Below are 17,881 nucleotides of genomic sequence, written 5' to 3'. Positions count from 1 at the left end.
AATAATAATAATAATACAAGAATCACAATCAAATCAATAACTATAGTAACAAATACTCTTAACACACAATACTACTCATATCTATAAAAAATACTAAGCTTAGTAACCAACCAATCAATTTTACTTTTAAACTTGCAACTAAAAAAAAGAAAACAAAATAAAATTTAAAAAAATTTCTAAATCAATAGTTTACTTTAACAATTTTATTTTTCTATTAATATTTTGAAACTAGAATGTTTATTTAAAAATCCAAATATTGATTGGTTGATAATAACATGGGGGGTATCATGTTCCAATTTTGGTTATTTTTAAAAATAGGAACTAGGTTAAATCGATTTAACCTAACCTTCCATGGATCAAGATCATCAGAACTAATTAGTTCAAAGCTAAAAACATCTAGCATCTAACAAAAATCAACAGTAGTAGTAGTAGTGGTAGTAGTAGAAGTATGTTTGTAGACATATACTACTACTACTACTACTACAGACAAACCACCATATGGAAAAATAGATGTAATCTCTTTGGGTAGGGGGGGGAACAGGCTCCATGCTACTATATGGAATGAGATGAGATTTGAACCAATATTTAAATTGGATGATGTTGATATAATGATGATGATTATGATGATGATGATGGTGATGTGGAGTTGCTTTGATTAGGAAATATTTTAGTGTAGGTAAACACTACATTCACAAACTCTCACTTTAAGGTTTGGGATTGATTGATTGATTGATTGATTGATATAACTGAACTAACAGATAAACACCCATCAACAGAACCACATCACGTGTTTAACATTGTTTGTGGTGGTTTTTTTTGATTGATTGATTGATTGATGAGGGTGGAGGGGTTTTTTAGTACATACACTTCACCACTGAGTGGTGTTTAAAAAAAAAAAGAAACATTTGTTGGAGGATTAAAAGGATGACATTCCATCAACCACTCTTTCCTGCTACCAACTCAACTCACCCTCCCTTTTATACTACCATTCTCATCCATCACCAACACAACATACACTTTTTCCTCTTATTTGCTCCGACCAAACAATTCATTTAAATTTTAAATTAATATTATTATTATTATCACCAACAAGAGTAATAATAGTAGCTACATGTTGGTATTAATACTACTAGTTGAGCAACCATCTCTCTTTCTCACTCTCTGCCACTGCCATCCATCATCATCATCATATAGAACCAAATAGAAATAATAATAATAATATTCATATCAAAAATAAAATATAGGCAAACAAACAAACAAATATATATTTTAATATCATCCAATTAGCATTAATAACACAACAACAACCTACATTTATCCAATAACAATAGGATGATTTAAATATATCTATTAATTTGCAAAAACATCATCTTTTATCTACCTCTTTCATCAATCACACTCTTTTACCCCCTTTGCATCATCCAAACCCATCCAAATTCAATCATTACCTTTACTGGGATATTCTTTCATATCATATCAAATAAAAAATATCATAATTCATACTTGTACCACCCCCCCCCCCCCCTCTTTCTCATTCCTCTACTACCACTACCACCAGTGAAAAAACGTAACGGTTGCAGTATTAAATATCAATCAACCCAAATAATCAAATTAATAATAACAAATAATAATAATAATAATATTAATATTAACATAGTGAGACAAGAATAATTGGCAAGTCTGGAGTGATATCTGATAAGCTTGATAAATACAAAAAGAGTTGATCAATAATATTAACAATAATAATAATAATAATAATAATTATCATTAAATTGTAATTTCCCAACTTTTCATCTAGGAATATTAATAATAATAATTATACAACTAATAACTATAATAAATAATAGATCTTTAGACAATACAGACTCCAATAATAATAATAATAATAATAATAATAATAATAAGTATAATAATAATAATAATTACAAAATAATAAGTATAATAATAATAATAATTACAAAATAATAATATTATTCCAACAAACTATTAAAACAGAGAAAATGGAAAATACAATATTATTGTTGGATATTGAAAAAACTATATTTGATATAGTTGATGATAATGCAGAACAGGAACATGAAATGATGAAATGGTTAATTACAAAGATAGATGAATCTATTTATCAAAATGATAAATGTCAAATTAAATTGTCAACTGGAAAGGTATGAATACAATATGTAATGCTAGATTAGACATGAAGCAAAGTCGTTGTTGCCTCCATTACTTATTTTTTATTTTTTTTTTTTCTCATTCATCATCAAGACATTCACTTTATCAAAGAATGATAGAATAATACATCGACAACAATCAGTGCTGTCATGTAGTACTGATAATATATATATTCTGGTGAATCATAAACCATCAGTAATTACTAATAATAATAATAATAACAATAATAATAATAATAATAACAATAGTCAACAACAATTGACAAATGCACGTAGTAATAATAATCTAGGTGCTCTCATGATGAGACATCAAAAGATTGATGATAGTCTAACACAAACATCTTCAACAAGTCCTGGCGGGGACTTGATCATCAATACATTGGACAAGACAATCGACCATTTCATCAATCCATCATTCCTCCTTCAACAAGACATAGTCGTCGAACAAGATAAATTCAATTCAAAGTCAATACTAAATATCATAGAGACTATTGACAAGAAGTTTAATTTTCTCTATCAACAATGTATTCACATCTTACCTCCTCTTCAACAACAAATAAATCAACAACAAGTAAATCATCAACAACAAGTAAATCAACAACAACAAGGTCGTCAACAACAACAAAATACACTAAAACATAGATCAACATCACCAAGTCAATTACATAGAATCATTGCAAGTACACTTGATGATTATAAAGATACCGTTCAATTACTCGAAAAGGAATGTAATCACATTGTATCGAGACTTAATCATTTCAACAATGATACCATTCAATCTTTTATTTTAAATGAAGTTGATAGATTCATTTCAACTATAAATAATAATACTATAAGTGTTGATAATAGTATGTAATCAAATAGAATATATTTTATACATTGTACTTATTAGTTTATTTTTTGTTTAATAGTTTATACATTATTTGATCAAGGTAAACATTATAATCATTTTAAGAGGATCATATCGATATTCTTTTGGGAACATTCACCATCTCCATCATCTTCATCATTGTCATTAGTGTTAAATGACAATTCCATTACAACCACTCCAACATGTTTCATTGTTGATCAACAATCATCTACTACATCATCTCCTTGTCAATTGTCACCTCCCTCTCCAAGACATCAACAACAAATATTACCACCACCATCAACACAATCTCTACCACCTCTGGTTGTTGTTGAACAATCACCACATAGAATCAATGGAATAGATGATAAACGTGGAAGTGTAGAATGTCTAAGAGACTATATTGCTGCTGCAACTGAATCATCTCCAACCAGTACATTGGATGGAAGTACGACTCCATCTGCATATGGCTATCACCATCACCATCACCACCATCACCAAAGATCATCCTATTCAGTTGCATCATCTCCACCACCATCCATCTCTTCATCATTTATTTATCAAGATCAAAATACTCTCTACATTGATATTGTTAATCGTATCAAAGAGTTGATGACATTCCTCAAACAACTTCCCATTCCACTATCCTCTTATTATTCTTCTTCTTCCTCTTCTTCCTCTTCTACTAGTCCAACTGGTTCTGGTAGCTGTGAACCAGTTGTACAACAATCACCACCACCATATCAATTTACTGAAAAAGTTGAATCTATATTACAAGACTCAAATGTTCATGACAAGTGTATATCACTATCACATTTGTGTAGAGAGTATACATCTGGTATGAATATTAATGGTGGTGGGGAGAGTGCAAGATGTGCATCTGAAATCAACGAGCTGTCAAGTGCCATTTTAGGTGTGGTCAAGAGAATTTTCAAAGGAGGAGAGAGAAACTATATTGATATGGTGTCTAGACTGTTGGAATATATTACTTCAATTGCTCGATTACTCATGGTAACTCCACCACCCCCATTGTGTACTAGTCCTCCTCCTCCTTTTGCTGCTACAGGTGGCAGTGGAAGCATGTCTAGTCCTAGAGCCACCTCTGCCATTGATTCACCGACCATGTCTCGTAGAAAAGGTCCGTTTGCAAGTACCGGCAATTTAATAGCTAACCTTTCACCAATTAAATTAATGCAACATCAACAACAACAACAAACACAACAACAACAACAACAACAAAGTATGACAATGAGAGGAGGTCATCTACCACTAAAGAAAAGACCATTATTACCTTCAAATTATATTGTTTGTGATTCACCTATTATCGAACACCATGTTATCAATAGAATAAGTACTGGTGAACAACTCAATCATACAATGGAGTTATTAAATCATCTATCGTATCCAGCAACTGCTGCTGACAACTGTAATGCCGGTGGACAAAGTATCAATTCATCCTCCTCATCTTCTATCACTCCAACTTCATCGACTGCACCACAACCAATCACTCTTCTACCACCTACACAAGATAGAAGCGACTCGCTAATTGAAAGTGGAGATGAAACATTTGCAGATACTTCTGGATTTTCTACAAGTGGAGATCAATCATTTGCTACAACCTTTGATGAAATTGGAAATAGTCTATTAAACAATTTGGAGAATACAAGATCGTGTAATAATGTCAATCATGCTCTCAAGCAGATAAGACAATTTTCATCAATGGAAAGTCTAAACAATGTAGTTACCCGATCACATACCTTTTTCAATGGTACCATGTCAACTGGTAGTTTAAATCTTCCAGAACTATCCATTCAACAAAATGTCTTATTGTTTTTACAATCATACCCTCAAAAAATGGCATCTCAAGTTGATAAATCAATTTGGATGGAACGTAAAGAAGAAGGTGCAAATGTTATCTATGAAGAAATTAATGCTATAAAAAGTAATCAAACAACTAATAATAATACTTTGACTTCATCAATTGGTACTATTTATAATCAACAAAATAATAATATTAATAGTAGTAATAGTAGTAATAGTAATAATAGTAATAGTACACCAAATAGTCCAACAATCAATAATAATAATAGTAGTAATAATAATATTAATAATAATACAAGTAATAATTTAAATATTCATTTTAAACCTATTAAATTGGCAACTTTAAATCAATTGGTTATTAAATTAACAAATGAATTTAATACTGGTAATGTATAACAATTATACAAATATTTAGAAAACAATTAAACTATATTTATTAACTTTTATTTAATATTTTAGAATTAAATTTTGTAAAAACATTTATATCAACATATCAATCATTTACAAGAGCAGAATTATTATTGGAAAAATTAATAATGAGATATTATATACCAAATTTTGGAGAGTATCCACCGTATGCCTATAGAAATAGAATCCAACTTCCCATTCAATTACGTGTATTAAATGTATTAAAGATGTGGGTAACTCACAAACCAAAGGATTTCACAGCAGATATGATTCAAACGATGAATCTGTTTGTCACGGCAACAAGAAAAAACGGTCATGGAAAGATTTCAGATATGATACTCAAACGATTCAACTTTCAAGAACCTCTACGTCTTGTATTTCCACCACGTTCCAATTCTGCGCAACAGACAAGACCAAAACCAAAGATATTTTGGATGAAGTATTCTACAGAGTATGTCTTGTCACTCGACGTTGATGAGATGGCACAACAAATAACCTTGTTGGATTTCCATAACTTCCAGTCGATGCAATCGGTCGAGTTGTTGGATCAACAGTGGAGAAAGCAAGATCTCAAAGACAAGAGTCCCAATGTCGTCGAGATGACCAATCGATTCAATTCGCTCAGTGCTTTTATTGCATGGTCTATTCTCAGAGAAGTCGACATTAAAGTGCGTGTAAAGATGATGATTAAATTTATCAAGCTCGCCAAAGCACTCTATGCCATGTCCAACTTTAACGGTTTGTTTGCTTGTTTCTCTGGATTGGATAGACAACCAGTACACAGACTATCAAAAACCAAAGCATTACTTCCTTCCAAATATTGTAAACGACTAGAGCATTTACGTAGACTATCTGACAACAAGAGATCTTACAAAGCATATCGCGATACTATTCGCAATTGTACTCCTCCACTTATTCCCTATTTAGGAATTCATCTTCAAGATTTAACTTTTGTAAGTTAAAAAAAAAAGAGTAATATAATAATAATAATAATATTAGGTTCTAATTATATGTTTTGTTTTTTTTTGTCAAAATCGTAGATTGAAGAAGGAAATGTAAATACAATTAGAGAATTGATTAATTTTAAAAAGAGAGAATTAATATTTGGTGTAATACGTGAAATTCAACAATATCAGCAACTAGGCTACAACTATCCTCCAAATAGCAATGTACTTCAATTCCTATATGAAATGCCATTCTTTGATGATCAACTCGACAATCTACTGTTTCATCAATCCTACTCTATCGAACCAAAACCAGAAGTACTGCCATCTCTCACATCCCCATAAAAATGGTGGAAATAATAAATAAATAAATATTTGTTGTGTGATCTACACTTTTGTTTCAATCCACCAATCAAACATTAGTTGGTGTGGATTGTTTTTTTTTTTCAAGTGAATTTGATGTGGTGTGAGTAAATTCTTTTTCCTTTTTTGGATAATACGAATTCCTTTTTATAGTTTATGCATGGTATGAAACTGTCTTCATTTAGATTTCCACCAGCATGCTAGATGTAAACTATATTTCTTTATTTTTTTATTTTCTATTATCAATCTTTCTTTTTTCTTTTATAAGAAAAAATACAAAATATAGTACTCATGATCCTGATGGACCAATATCACTTCCAATCATTGGTGGTTTATACAAGATCAATCCATTATCACCTCATTTATCTTTAACAAACTTATCCGAAAAATATGGAAAGGTTTTTAAAATTTGGGTATGAACTTATAAAAAGATAGAATGAATTATTTTGATTAACCATTAATCTTTTATTTAGATGGGTGATAATTTAACAATAGTAATATCAGATCCAAAATTATTTAAGAAAATATATAACAAATATTTTGATTATTTTGATAGAGCTGATTTAAAATCAATTGGTTTTGTAACAAGAGGAATCGATGGACTTATATTTGGAAATAAAAAACAATGGAAACCAATTAAAGATTATCTTACCATTAATTTTACGAGATCAAAATTAAAATTATTAAACTCTACCTTGGAAATTCAATCAAATCATTTAATTGAAAAATTAAATGTTTTATCAAAAAATAATCAACCCGTAACTAAATTTAGAAAAGAAATAAGAGATAATATCAATCATTTTTATTAATATTTTTTTTTATTTCAAGTTTGAACCAAGATTATTTATAAAAAAATATACTATAAATGTTATTTTAAAATTAGCATTTTCACAAGAAATTGGGTATGATGAGGATGTAAGCCAAGGATTAATGGCAAAGATTATTACACCAATTGATAATCTTGTTGCCAATTTAATGTATCGTCAAATATATGATATGTTTCATTGGCTTGGATCAATATACTATCCATTACTTTTTAAAAAATCAGTTTGGGATGGTGACAAGATTAGAAAAGAAATTGAAGTATTTTATAAACATCATGTAGAGACATTTGATAGCGAAAATAGTAGAGATATTATGGATGTTTTAATAATGGGTGGTTTCGATGAAAAGGTAGTCATTAATGTTTGTTTTGAATTATTGGTAGCTGGAACTGAAACTTCATCATCTTTATTGGAATGGTGGATGTTGTTAATGGTGAATCACCCAGACGTACAAGAAAAAGCTTATAATGAAATTAAAAGTGTGATTGGAAATGGTGGAACCACTGCAAATCTTGGTCATAAATCATCAACTCCTTATATACATGCTTTAATCAAAGAAGTACTTAGATTTAAACAAATAACTCCACTTGGACCTTTCTTTAAAAAAGCAAATGATGATATTTTAATTCAAGATTATTTTATACCAAAAAATGTAAATCTAGAAAAATTAAAATTCAATATAATTTATTCTAATTTTAAATATTATTATTTAATATTAATATATATAGGCAATCATTTTAGCAAATAATTATGGAATTCATAGAAACCAAGAATATGATAATCCAAATTCATTTGACCCTGATAGATTCTTGAAACAAGATTTAAATCATGATTTATTTGTTCCATTTGGATCAGGACCAAGTATGTTTTATACAAAGAATTTTTGTTTTAAAATATTAAAATCTAATCCTGTTTAATTTTATAAAAGGAGCATGTATGGGAATGCATATAGCAATGGATGAAGTATGGTTGGCAATAACCAATATTCTTTTAAACTTTAAATTATGTTCTCCAGATGGAAAGAAATTGGATGAAACTGAAATCATCCATGCCACCATGCACCCACTTTCACATCAATATCTATTTTCCCCTAGAACCTGGTCCAATCCAATTGCAATGTTGAATGCTGCTTAATAAATATAAATTATTTAATTAATTGATTTTATTTATTTTTTAAAGTAAGAATACTATTAATGAGAATAGTACAAAAGTTAATTTAATTGTAATAGATGAGGAGAGAGAATTGGCAATAGACGATGCTGGAGGTGTAAAATTACCATATCCATATCCAAGTTCGATACACATTTGAGCAATATAGTTTGGATATGAGTTTGGTTCTCCGCTACATGACGGAGAGGAGTAAAAGAGTGAATATTGATCGCAATTAACTTTGAGATCACAATAGGTTTGACCACACTTTGAAATTTCGCAAGATGATGGCATCTGTCCTGTAGAAAGACACTTGTTGGTGGCCATGCATTGGTAATGAGCCTTGGAGGGGGCACCACACTTTTTGACTTGGTCTGTAGTGACTGGTGATTGCACTTGACATGTGGCTGTAGCCTCGGCCGAACAAACACACATTTCATAGTAGAAACAAGTTTCATTTTGAGCGACCGATGCAGTGGAATTGCAATTAAAGCTGGCCGGGCTGAGTTGAATTGGGTCTATTTGACAGGTATCGTTGATACACTTTAGACCCAATGATTCGTCACACTCCATATCGAGGCTGCATGGTGAATCGAGTGCTTGTGAATAGAATGGTTTGCATATCGGTGTATCTACACCAACAGTTGCATTGAAACAAGATGATTGTGGCATACACTGTAATGTGTCTGTGCATGTTGATCCATCAGCAGTACGAACAGCACACTTGCCAGACAAACAATATTGTTCGTATGGACAATCACTATTAAATGTACAATTGTTTAAACCATAAATGTTTGTACATGTACCATTATTGCATTCCAACTTTCCATTGCATTCAAATGACTCTTTACAAGTTTCACCAAATTGAAGATAATCAATCTCTATGCATTCACCGTCATAACATTCGTATTGACTAGAACATTGTTCCGATGTAGTACAACTACCATTAAGTGCAACTGTTCTCTGACATGTTGATGTTTCATCATCACAATATAATCCGTATTTACTATAGAGAGAGAGAGAGAGAGAAGAGTCAATTAATAAATCATTCATCTATCTCTTTTAATACTACTTACCAATTATAATTGATTGTTGAGGTTGAGTTTCCACAAAATTGATCAATCTCTACACAAACATATTCATTGTATGCATTTTTACATTCCTCTGAATGTACAAATGACGACAGGCAGACAAGTAGTAATACTACAATACTCGATGTTATTATCTTCATTTTCATTGACTAGAGTGAATGACCTACAAACTCTTTGAAGAGGTCAAAAGTCAAGCCGAAAGAAAAAATCCAAGGCGCCACATTGCTATTATTAGAATTAGATCTTGATCACAGGATTGGTCGATCAACAGCGCTGTTTGGATGTTGGTCGTCATTAACAAAATTCAAGAGAAAGATATTTGTTGTAATATACTATATGATGGACTTCATTCATTCAGGAAGAATTTGTTATATTCTTCCATAGAACACCTTCCACCAAACAATTCGAAAATGAAGTCGCAGCAACACACAATTGTTAAATTAATTCAATTATGACAGGTCCTTACTGCTGTTCATCTTCACATTTAAAACTATATCAGAAAATAGAGAGAAGAATGAGTGATAAAAGAGTATGGTATATAACAGGAGGATCAACAGGATTTGGATATGTTTTGACAAGACTATTACTAAGACAAGGTGATTGTGTCGCAGTCACCACTCGTAACAGTCAATCACTCAAAGAAAAGATTCAAAATGATCATCAAACCACTCTACTATCACCAATTACTGATGACATTATCAATAACCAACTATTGATTGTTGAAGTAGACCTTGGTAATGAAGCATCGGTAGCATCATCGGTATCACAAACCATCCAACAATTTGGTAGATTAGATGTAGTTGTAAATAATGCTGGTTATCTTCATATTGGTTCAGTTGTATGTAACCCAAGTTATAACTTAAAATAGCAATCATCAACATCATCATCATCATCATCATCATCATCATCATCATCATCATCATCATCATCATCATCTGACTAACCCTCCCTAACCACCTATAATTCATATTTAGGAAGAAACAAGTGACGATGAATATAGAAAGATATTTGATATTAATTTCTTTGGTATGTTGAATGTATTGAGAGCGACATTACCTCATCTAAGAGAGTATACGAAATCTAGTAGATATGGATCTAGAGTATACAATATATCATCGATTGCTGGTATATTGAATCTGTCGGCTGGCAGTTCACCATACAGTGCCACTAAATTTGCAATGGAAGCAGTTAGTGAATCATTGTACCTCGAGATGAAACCACTCGGTGTATACGTAACCTGTGTCAAACCAGGATACTTTTTAACATCGCTAAAGAGTTCTACTTGTGTCACAAAGACCAAGGATGATGCACCTCCAAGTGTCTATAGCAACGTGCAAGAGGCAATCAACAACATACCAAACTGGGAGTTCCCAGGTGACCCTGAAAAGGCAATGAACATACTTATCGACATATCGAAACAACCCTCTCCACCTCTCCACCTATTCCTCGGTAGTGAAACCATCGATCTATTCAATTCAAAGACACAATCGATTCAAAATGATCTTGAAACCTATAAACATTTCACCATTTCAACAAATTTTAATAATAATACTATTAATCCAATTAATAATAATAATAAACAAAATAGTTGACAGTAGTAACCATAACAATTTTAATAATAATTATAATTATAATAATAAAATAATAATAAATAATAATTTTTTATTTCGCAACTTTAGTCTGCACAGAGCAGAGAGACAAGCCACTTTACTTTACTTTACTTTACTTTATTCAGATAATTATAGGGTGATACAGATAGTATTAATATTTCTTTCTAAAATTAAAAAAGAATTATTGGGTAATCATCCATCAAGAATAAGTAATGAAATACTTGAACATTCCTAGATCTAATCAAAGAACAGGAAAAAGAAGATATATCAAAGAATGGTAAATCGATTTGGATTAGAGAGAGGAAGGAGAAGAGATAAAAGGTGACACTGCTAATGATACAAATACATTTAATCTTCAAACAATTCAAGTAAATGTTAACCAGTACCCTTATGGAGACTATCAACAATATGTACCTCATTGGGGTATTCTTTGTCATGGTTATCTTTTCTACCCTCAGATTCTATTGAATGACAAACTAGTTAGGAAAAGTAAAGATATCCAATTTGACAAAGTATTGAAAATTTAACTTCAAAGCTATAGGGATTAATAACTAGGAGAATAGAATAATATTATAAGCAATAATATGAAATATTGTTGCAAGTTTTATAGTTTATTATCATTATTATTACTTATTATTACTCAATAGGTTATAGATGTGATTGGAATATGCTAAACTTTTAAAGAATAGTCCTTTTAAAAGATCGTTGGTCAATTCATATTGATCATCATTGTTGTTGTTGTTGTTTGTTGGTGTTGTTGTGTTGTATCGATAGAATCTAACAAGTATCCATGTTGTAATGATCGTTTGTGACTGTTTTCAAATGGATATCCATCCTCGTATTGCCAAATAATACTATCCAACATATCTTTGTGATCATTATCTTTGGTACAATGTGATTTGATAAAGTATTCTGTTTTGATTTGTCTGACTATTGAATCATGAAGTAGCACGACTTGATCTTTGTATTTGTTGTCAATTATTGATGTTTTGTTGGTATTAAAGTTCTTCATTGGATGATCTCTTTCCATTTCATCCTTACTCGTTAAATGTCGGCCTTCAAAAGGATTATTATCTTTGCCAACTACCGACTTAAAATGATCATTATATGGAACACCTTCTTTCCTTGCCTCTGAACTCGATATATATTCATCAGCGAGGTATGGTACCAATGATAGATGTTCATACAATGGCAAACGCCATATGATATATCCGAGATAGATATTTCTATCTATAATGTGTAGTTGATCCAAAAGATATTTCAATGTATCGTATTGAAAGTGTGTGTAGAAATATTCTATCCAACTTTTTAAAATGATTGTTCTTGCTATTATTTGATCGGCAGTGTCTGCATATTCTTGTTGATTTGGTTCGAGAGGTGCATTATAGTTGTATTTATAACATTTGAAAAGTATTTGATAGAAAAATGTTACATCTTCCAATTTGGGTTCCTTGTCTTGGACAAATCTTGCAAAGTAGCAATTTGAAGTATTTGTATCACAATGTACATTTTGTATATCTGGCGCAAATAAAAACTGAATCATCTCTTTGTTGTGTGATCTCAGTGCATTGTTTACCAACCATTCAACTTTATATCATGACTCTTGAACCAATGATACATTTCCACCGAGTTGATGCATTTTGATATATGTTTCCAAACACAAGGAGGAGAAGGAAATAGTTGATAAATTAATTCTATCATTTCGATATCAGCCCCTTTTCAAATATATCCTTTCCTCTTCTAATGGGTTGTATATTGATATTCCAATTGATTTGTATTCTATTGCTTTTTTTAATAAATAGATCATTGTTTCTTTGTTGAAATCCTTAAAGTTAATCCGAGCCCAATCTATTATGAAATGAAGATCATTTATATTATTGTTATTATTTTGATTATGATTATTATTATTATTATTATTATTATTTATATTATTATTAAATTCGAAATTTGATATTAAAAGTTTAGCAATCTCCATCGAGTGATCTTGAGCACGAACTGATTGCCAAAGATCGAAATAGAATGGGTGTCTTGGAAATTGATTGATTAGATATTCCAATAGATCTATCTTGATATTATATTCTTGATAAATTCTTTTGGGATGGAATTACCAATTAAACTGGGTCGGATTGAATCTTTTAAATGAGCTTCCAATACTATTTTAAAACACTCGAGTGTTATAAATGGAAATATCGTGTCGAGTGAGTCACAGACCTGTTCTCGATGAACAGAATTTAGGTATTTGTATGTTTCAAAGTTATTTAGTTTTGCTGCGTCACGGACTGCCCAAAAATTAGACTTTCCAATGCTGTGTAAATATTGAACAACATCCACTCGATATGTGTCAATGTTGTAAATATCATTATAATTATTATTATTATGAAGAGATTGACAAGTATCAATGATGATATCAGATATTTTAATATTATCAACATCATAACTAGGTGATGTATAATACCAACTAGGAGGTTGGTGTTTGTATCTATATACTCCTTGTTGATCACCAAAAGAAGGTATACCAAAATTAGATAAACAATACAACAATACATCTTGATCGATAAATCTTGCATAGTTGGTTATCTCTCGAATGTATGATTGATCGGGATGAAGGTGATAGATGAACAGAAATGATTTCAGTGGTCCGTGAATGATCGATGATTGATAGATGTACATTATTACCTCTGGAAGGTGTCGATGGTATCTGTGATAGATGTATTCAACTATATCTACTCGTTCACCAATACATGCATTCTCTATTATCTTGAATAGATTTGGTACAAATCCAATCTTCTCCACTTTATCATTATTATTATTATTATAATTATTATTATTATCACCACTTTCTTGTTGTTGTTGTTGTTGTTGTTGAAGATTATCATTATTCTTTTTATCAAACCAAATATAACGACTATATTGTTGCTCCAATTTCAACAAACTATCGATAAGAGTTGATTTGAAACCGAATCTAGCTTGCAGATAGATATTATCTTTGATGCCATCCAACCATCGATACGATTGAATACTATTCTTTGCACTCGACGGTGTTATTCTATCCAATGCTATGTGTTTGATGTTGTATGGTTTTCTGTATAGTGTCTCTCTTGCGAAATATTTGAAGTCATCTTTCACAAAGTCATAGTTATCCAATCTATAGTGAGGATAATAAATACAATCTAGTTGATATCTATTCAACCGATATACATAATTGAATATCAATCTACTTGTTACTATGTTACGACACAAAACTATTGAAATTAATCGGTGCAGAGCTGTCATTGCAAAAAGAAAAGGAAAAAATAAAAAGAATATTACAGGGTGCCGTATTATTATTATATTAATCAAAAATTTGGTGTTAATATATATTTTTATATAAAAGGGGAACATATCCAATATTTTTTAAAAGTTCCAATCTTTCAATGATAACAAATATCTGTATTAATTGGTCATTTTTTTTATTATTATTTCACAAAAAACTATGTTATTTTTTTTTTTGATTTCTAAAAATACATTTTGAAATTTTTAGATAAATTAAACTAGTTATAAATATTATTGTTTATATTAATAATATATATATAAAATTGGTTGATTGATCTATAATGATTCCAGCGATTTTTCTTTTTTTTTTTATTTTTTTTTTTTGTCACTATGACCTACCTCACCAACTGGGTCGGCAGTAAAAGTAAAAGTTATTACATTGCAATCATTTAATTTTCATACCCTTCTCTCTCTCCCTCTCTCTCTCTTATTATTTGTGTAGTATATCACTTTTAATAGGAGTGGTATCATTCATTCATTATACATATATTGAAACAAGAGGAATAGATAAATAGTACAACAACAACAACTACAACAACGAGTAAATCAAGAGTGATTGTTCAACAACAACTTCTTTGTTATACTATACTGTAATACTATACTATTTGATATTTCTGATCAACAATAACAAATAATAGCAACAATATATTAACAACAACGAACAACAACAACAACAACAACAACAACAACAACAACAACAACAACAGCAAAGGAATAGCATCATACAATATATATATATATTCATGTCATGGATAGTACAGATAACAATAATATCGTCCCACCAGTTATAACAACAACTTCTACTTCGACCACCTCTACTACAACTACAGCTACAACTGCTGCAGCTACTACAGCTACAACTAATGCTGCACCATCAACTGTCAGTAGTGGTGGAGCTACCAATGACCAAGAAGGTAAAAACAAAAAAAATGATACAAACAAGAGGAGACAACATCATAACATTTATTAACTTTTTTGTTTTTTTTTTTTTAATCCTCCTCCTCTTCCTCCTCCTCCTTCATTTAGATGTAGGAGTATCAAATGCATCAGTGAATGAATCATTGGCAGGATTATCACATCATAAACAAGGTATACCTGACGGTTCATATAGATCGGTTGATGTCAACGGACAATGGATTGCAAACAAACTCAAAGAGAGAGAACACTTATATACGGAAAAGAAAAACATGACCATCTTTTTGGGAACGTGGAATGTCAATGGCAAGAAACCACAGGAACCATTGGATCCATGGTTATGTGATCCTGCCATGCCTCTTCAACCAGATATATATGCAATTGGATTCCAAGAGCTGGATTTGACTGCAGAAGCACTCTTGCTTGGTGACACTACTCGATCACTGCCATGGGAACAGAAAATATTGGAATCCATTTCAAATGAATACGTAAAGATTATGAGTAGACAACTAGTGGGTATCCTGCTATGTGTCTATGTCAAAAAGGAACATCGTCAACATATAACAATGGAAAGAAGTGATATTGCAACCGTCGGTATCATGGGTATGATGGGAAATAAGGGTGGTGTTGCTATTCGTTTCAAATTCTACAACACTTCCATCTGTATATTAAATAGTCATCTCAATGCTCATCTCGAAAATATACTTAGAAGAAATCAAGATATGAAAGATATCGCCAAAAATATTAAATTTGTTGTTGAAGATAATAATATTATTACAATGTTTGATCATGAGTAAGAAATAGAAAAAAAGAAAAAAAAAGAAAAAAGAAGAGATAGAATTTATTTATTGATTTATTTATTTATTAACTTTTTTCTGTTTCTATTTTACAGTCAATTATTTTGGATAGGAGATTTAAATTATCGTATACCTTTACCAGATGCAGAAGTAAAGGAAAAGATTAAAAAGAAAGATTTTTATAGTTTATTTTTACACGATCAATTGTATCAACAAATGAAATCGGGTGCAGCATTTGAAGGATTCCAAGAACCTCCAATTAGCTTTGCACCAACCTATAAATACGATGCAGGCACTGATGTATACGACTCTAGCGAAAAGAAACGTACACCGGCATGGTGTGATCGTGTGCTCTGGAAGACATCAAAGACGGCTGAGAATGTGGGTATTTTGACGTATCGTCGTCACGAGCTACTTTCATCTGACCATCGTCCAGTGTCGGGATCGTTTATCATCAAGGTGAGAGCTGTCATTCCCGAAGTAAAGAATCGCATCTATCAAGAGATTGTCAAAGAACTCGATAAAAAGGAGAATGACAGTATGCCCGACGCAACCATTTCGACTAATTTGATTGACTTTGAGAGCGTCAAGTTTATGGTACCTGTTACGAGAACGATTGTGCTCGAAAATGTCGGTCAGGTGATTGCGCGATTCAAGTTTATCCCCAAACTCAACGAAAAGATTCTATGCAAGCCGTGGCTCAAGATATCGCCGTTTGCGGGGATCATGTTGCCCAAGGAAAAGATTACGATCGAGTTGACTGTCTATGTCGACAGCACCACCTCGTATGCATTCAATGTGGCCAATGAAACAATGGACGACATTCTCATCCTCCATCTCGAGAATGGTAAAGACTACTTTATCTCGATTATGGGGTCTTGGAAACCAACATGTTTTGGCAACACCCTCGAGAACCTCGTGCGATACCAAGGTCCACTCGTCGGCACCCAACCCATGCCCGTCGAACAAAAGAAACTATCGATACCCAAGGAACTGTGGAGAATGGTCGACTCGCTCTACTCAAACAACGGTATGGCCGAAGAGAACTTGTTTATCGTGTCGGGTGTCTCTAAAGAGATTGAACAGATCAAAGAGTGTCTCGACACTGGCACACCGTTCCCAGCATTTAGCAATCACTCGATGGCCGAGGTAATCATTCGCTTCCTCGAAGCATTGTGCGACCCCGTCATTCCATTCACTCTCTACCAACAAGCACTAGATGGTTCCTCTGCCGTTCTCTCCTGTAAAACTCTCGTATCTCACCTGCCATCTGTAAACTACAACGTATTTTTCTATTTAATTTCATTCCTGACAGAGGTCTTGTCACACCACGACCAAAACTCTCTCTCTGCCGACAAGCTAGCCATTGTATTTTCAACTGTTCTCCTTAGACCATCCCCAACCAATTCAGCTCTAGTACAACAATCAACTGATGCTACCATTGTTAAAAAGAAGGCTGATTTCATAAAGCACTTTATTCATTCTCATAATAATATATAAAAAAAAAAAAAAAGGAAAAAAGAAAAAGAGAAATCAAATCATTTAATAATAAAACAAAAGAAAGGAAAGTATAGTAGTATTATATCGAAAAATGGAAATAATAAAAAGTTGTGAAGAAATGATAATTAA

General features: G+C 31.6%; 6 protein-coding genes across 6 annotated transcripts; 3 read left to right on the top strand and 3 right to left on the bottom strand.

Moving 5' to 3' along the window:
• Positions 1-2,000: 2,000 nt before the first annotated feature.
• On the top strand, positions 2,001-8,295 carry DFA_07660 (uncharacterized protein; the record flags this gene model as incomplete). The annotated part of the gene is made up of 9 exons (XM_004355104.1): positions 2,001-2,162; positions 2,263-3,016; positions 3,080-5,137; positions 5,299-6,200; positions 6,339-6,472; positions 6,823-6,967; positions 7,028-7,312; positions 7,383-8,030; positions 8,107-8,295. 9 exons carry the CDS (start codon positions 2,001-2,003, stop codon positions 8,293-8,295), a joined length of 5,277 nt encoding a protein of 1,758 aa, XP_004355156.1.
• Positions 8,296-8,551: 256 nt separating this feature from the next.
• Positions 8,552-9,758, bottom strand: DFA_07659 (uncharacterized protein; the record flags this gene model as incomplete). The annotated part of the gene is made up of 2 exons (XM_004355103.1): positions 8,552-9,533; positions 9,604-9,758. 2 exons carry the CDS (start codon positions 9,756-9,758, stop codon positions 8,552-8,554), a joined length of 1,137 nt encoding a protein of 378 aa, XP_004355155.1.
• Positions 9,759-10,069: 311 nt separating this feature from the next.
• Positions 10,070-11,210, top strand: DFA_07658 (short-chain dehydrogenase/reductase family protein; the record flags this gene model as incomplete). The annotated part of the gene is made up of 2 exons (XM_004355102.1): positions 10,070-10,456; positions 10,593-11,210. The coding sequence occupies 2 exons, from the start codon at positions 10,070-10,072 to the stop codon at positions 11,208-11,210; spliced, it is 1,005 nt and encodes a 334-aa protein (XP_004355154.1).
• Positions 11,211-11,937: 727 nt separating this feature from the next.
• On the bottom strand, positions 11,938-12,771 carry DFA_07657 (uncharacterized protein; the record flags this gene model as incomplete). Its single annotated transcript, XM_004355101.1, has 1 exon — positions 11,938-12,771. The coding sequence occupies one exon, from the start codon at positions 12,769-12,771 to the stop codon at positions 11,938-11,940; it is 834 nt and encodes a 277-aa protein (XP_004355153.1).
• A 165-nt stretch (positions 12,772-12,936) lies between these two features.
• Positions 12,937-14,929, bottom strand: DFA_07656 (uncharacterized protein; the record flags this gene model as incomplete). Its single annotated transcript, XM_004355100.1, has 3 exons — positions 12,937-13,289; positions 13,337-14,373; positions 14,919-14,929. 3 exons carry the CDS (start codon positions 14,927-14,929, stop codon positions 12,937-12,939), a joined length of 1,401 nt encoding a protein of 466 aa, XP_004355152.1.
• A 359-nt stretch (positions 14,930-15,288) lies between these two features.
• On the top strand, positions 15,289-17,752 carry Dd5P4 (RhoGAP domain-containing protein; the record flags this gene model as incomplete). Its single annotated transcript, XM_004355099.1, has 3 exons — positions 15,289-15,454; positions 15,567-16,248; positions 16,348-17,752. 3 exons carry the CDS (start codon positions 15,289-15,291, stop codon positions 17,750-17,752), a joined length of 2,253 nt encoding a protein of 750 aa, XP_004355151.1.
• Between the last annotated feature and the right edge of the window lie 129 nt (positions 17,753-17,881).

Source organism: Cavenderia fasciculata (assembly GCF_000203815.1).
Source record: "Cavenderia fasciculata unplaced genomic scaffold Scf_ET2XIPL01COFD4-5, whole genome shotgun sequence".
NCBI classification, from domain to species: domain Eukaryota; phylum Evosea; class Eumycetozoa; order Acytosteliales; family Cavenderiaceae; genus Cavenderia; species Cavenderia fasciculata.
The sequence above is the reverse complement of the archived record's forward strand: the minus strand, read 5'-3'. Positions and strand labels throughout refer to the sequence as shown.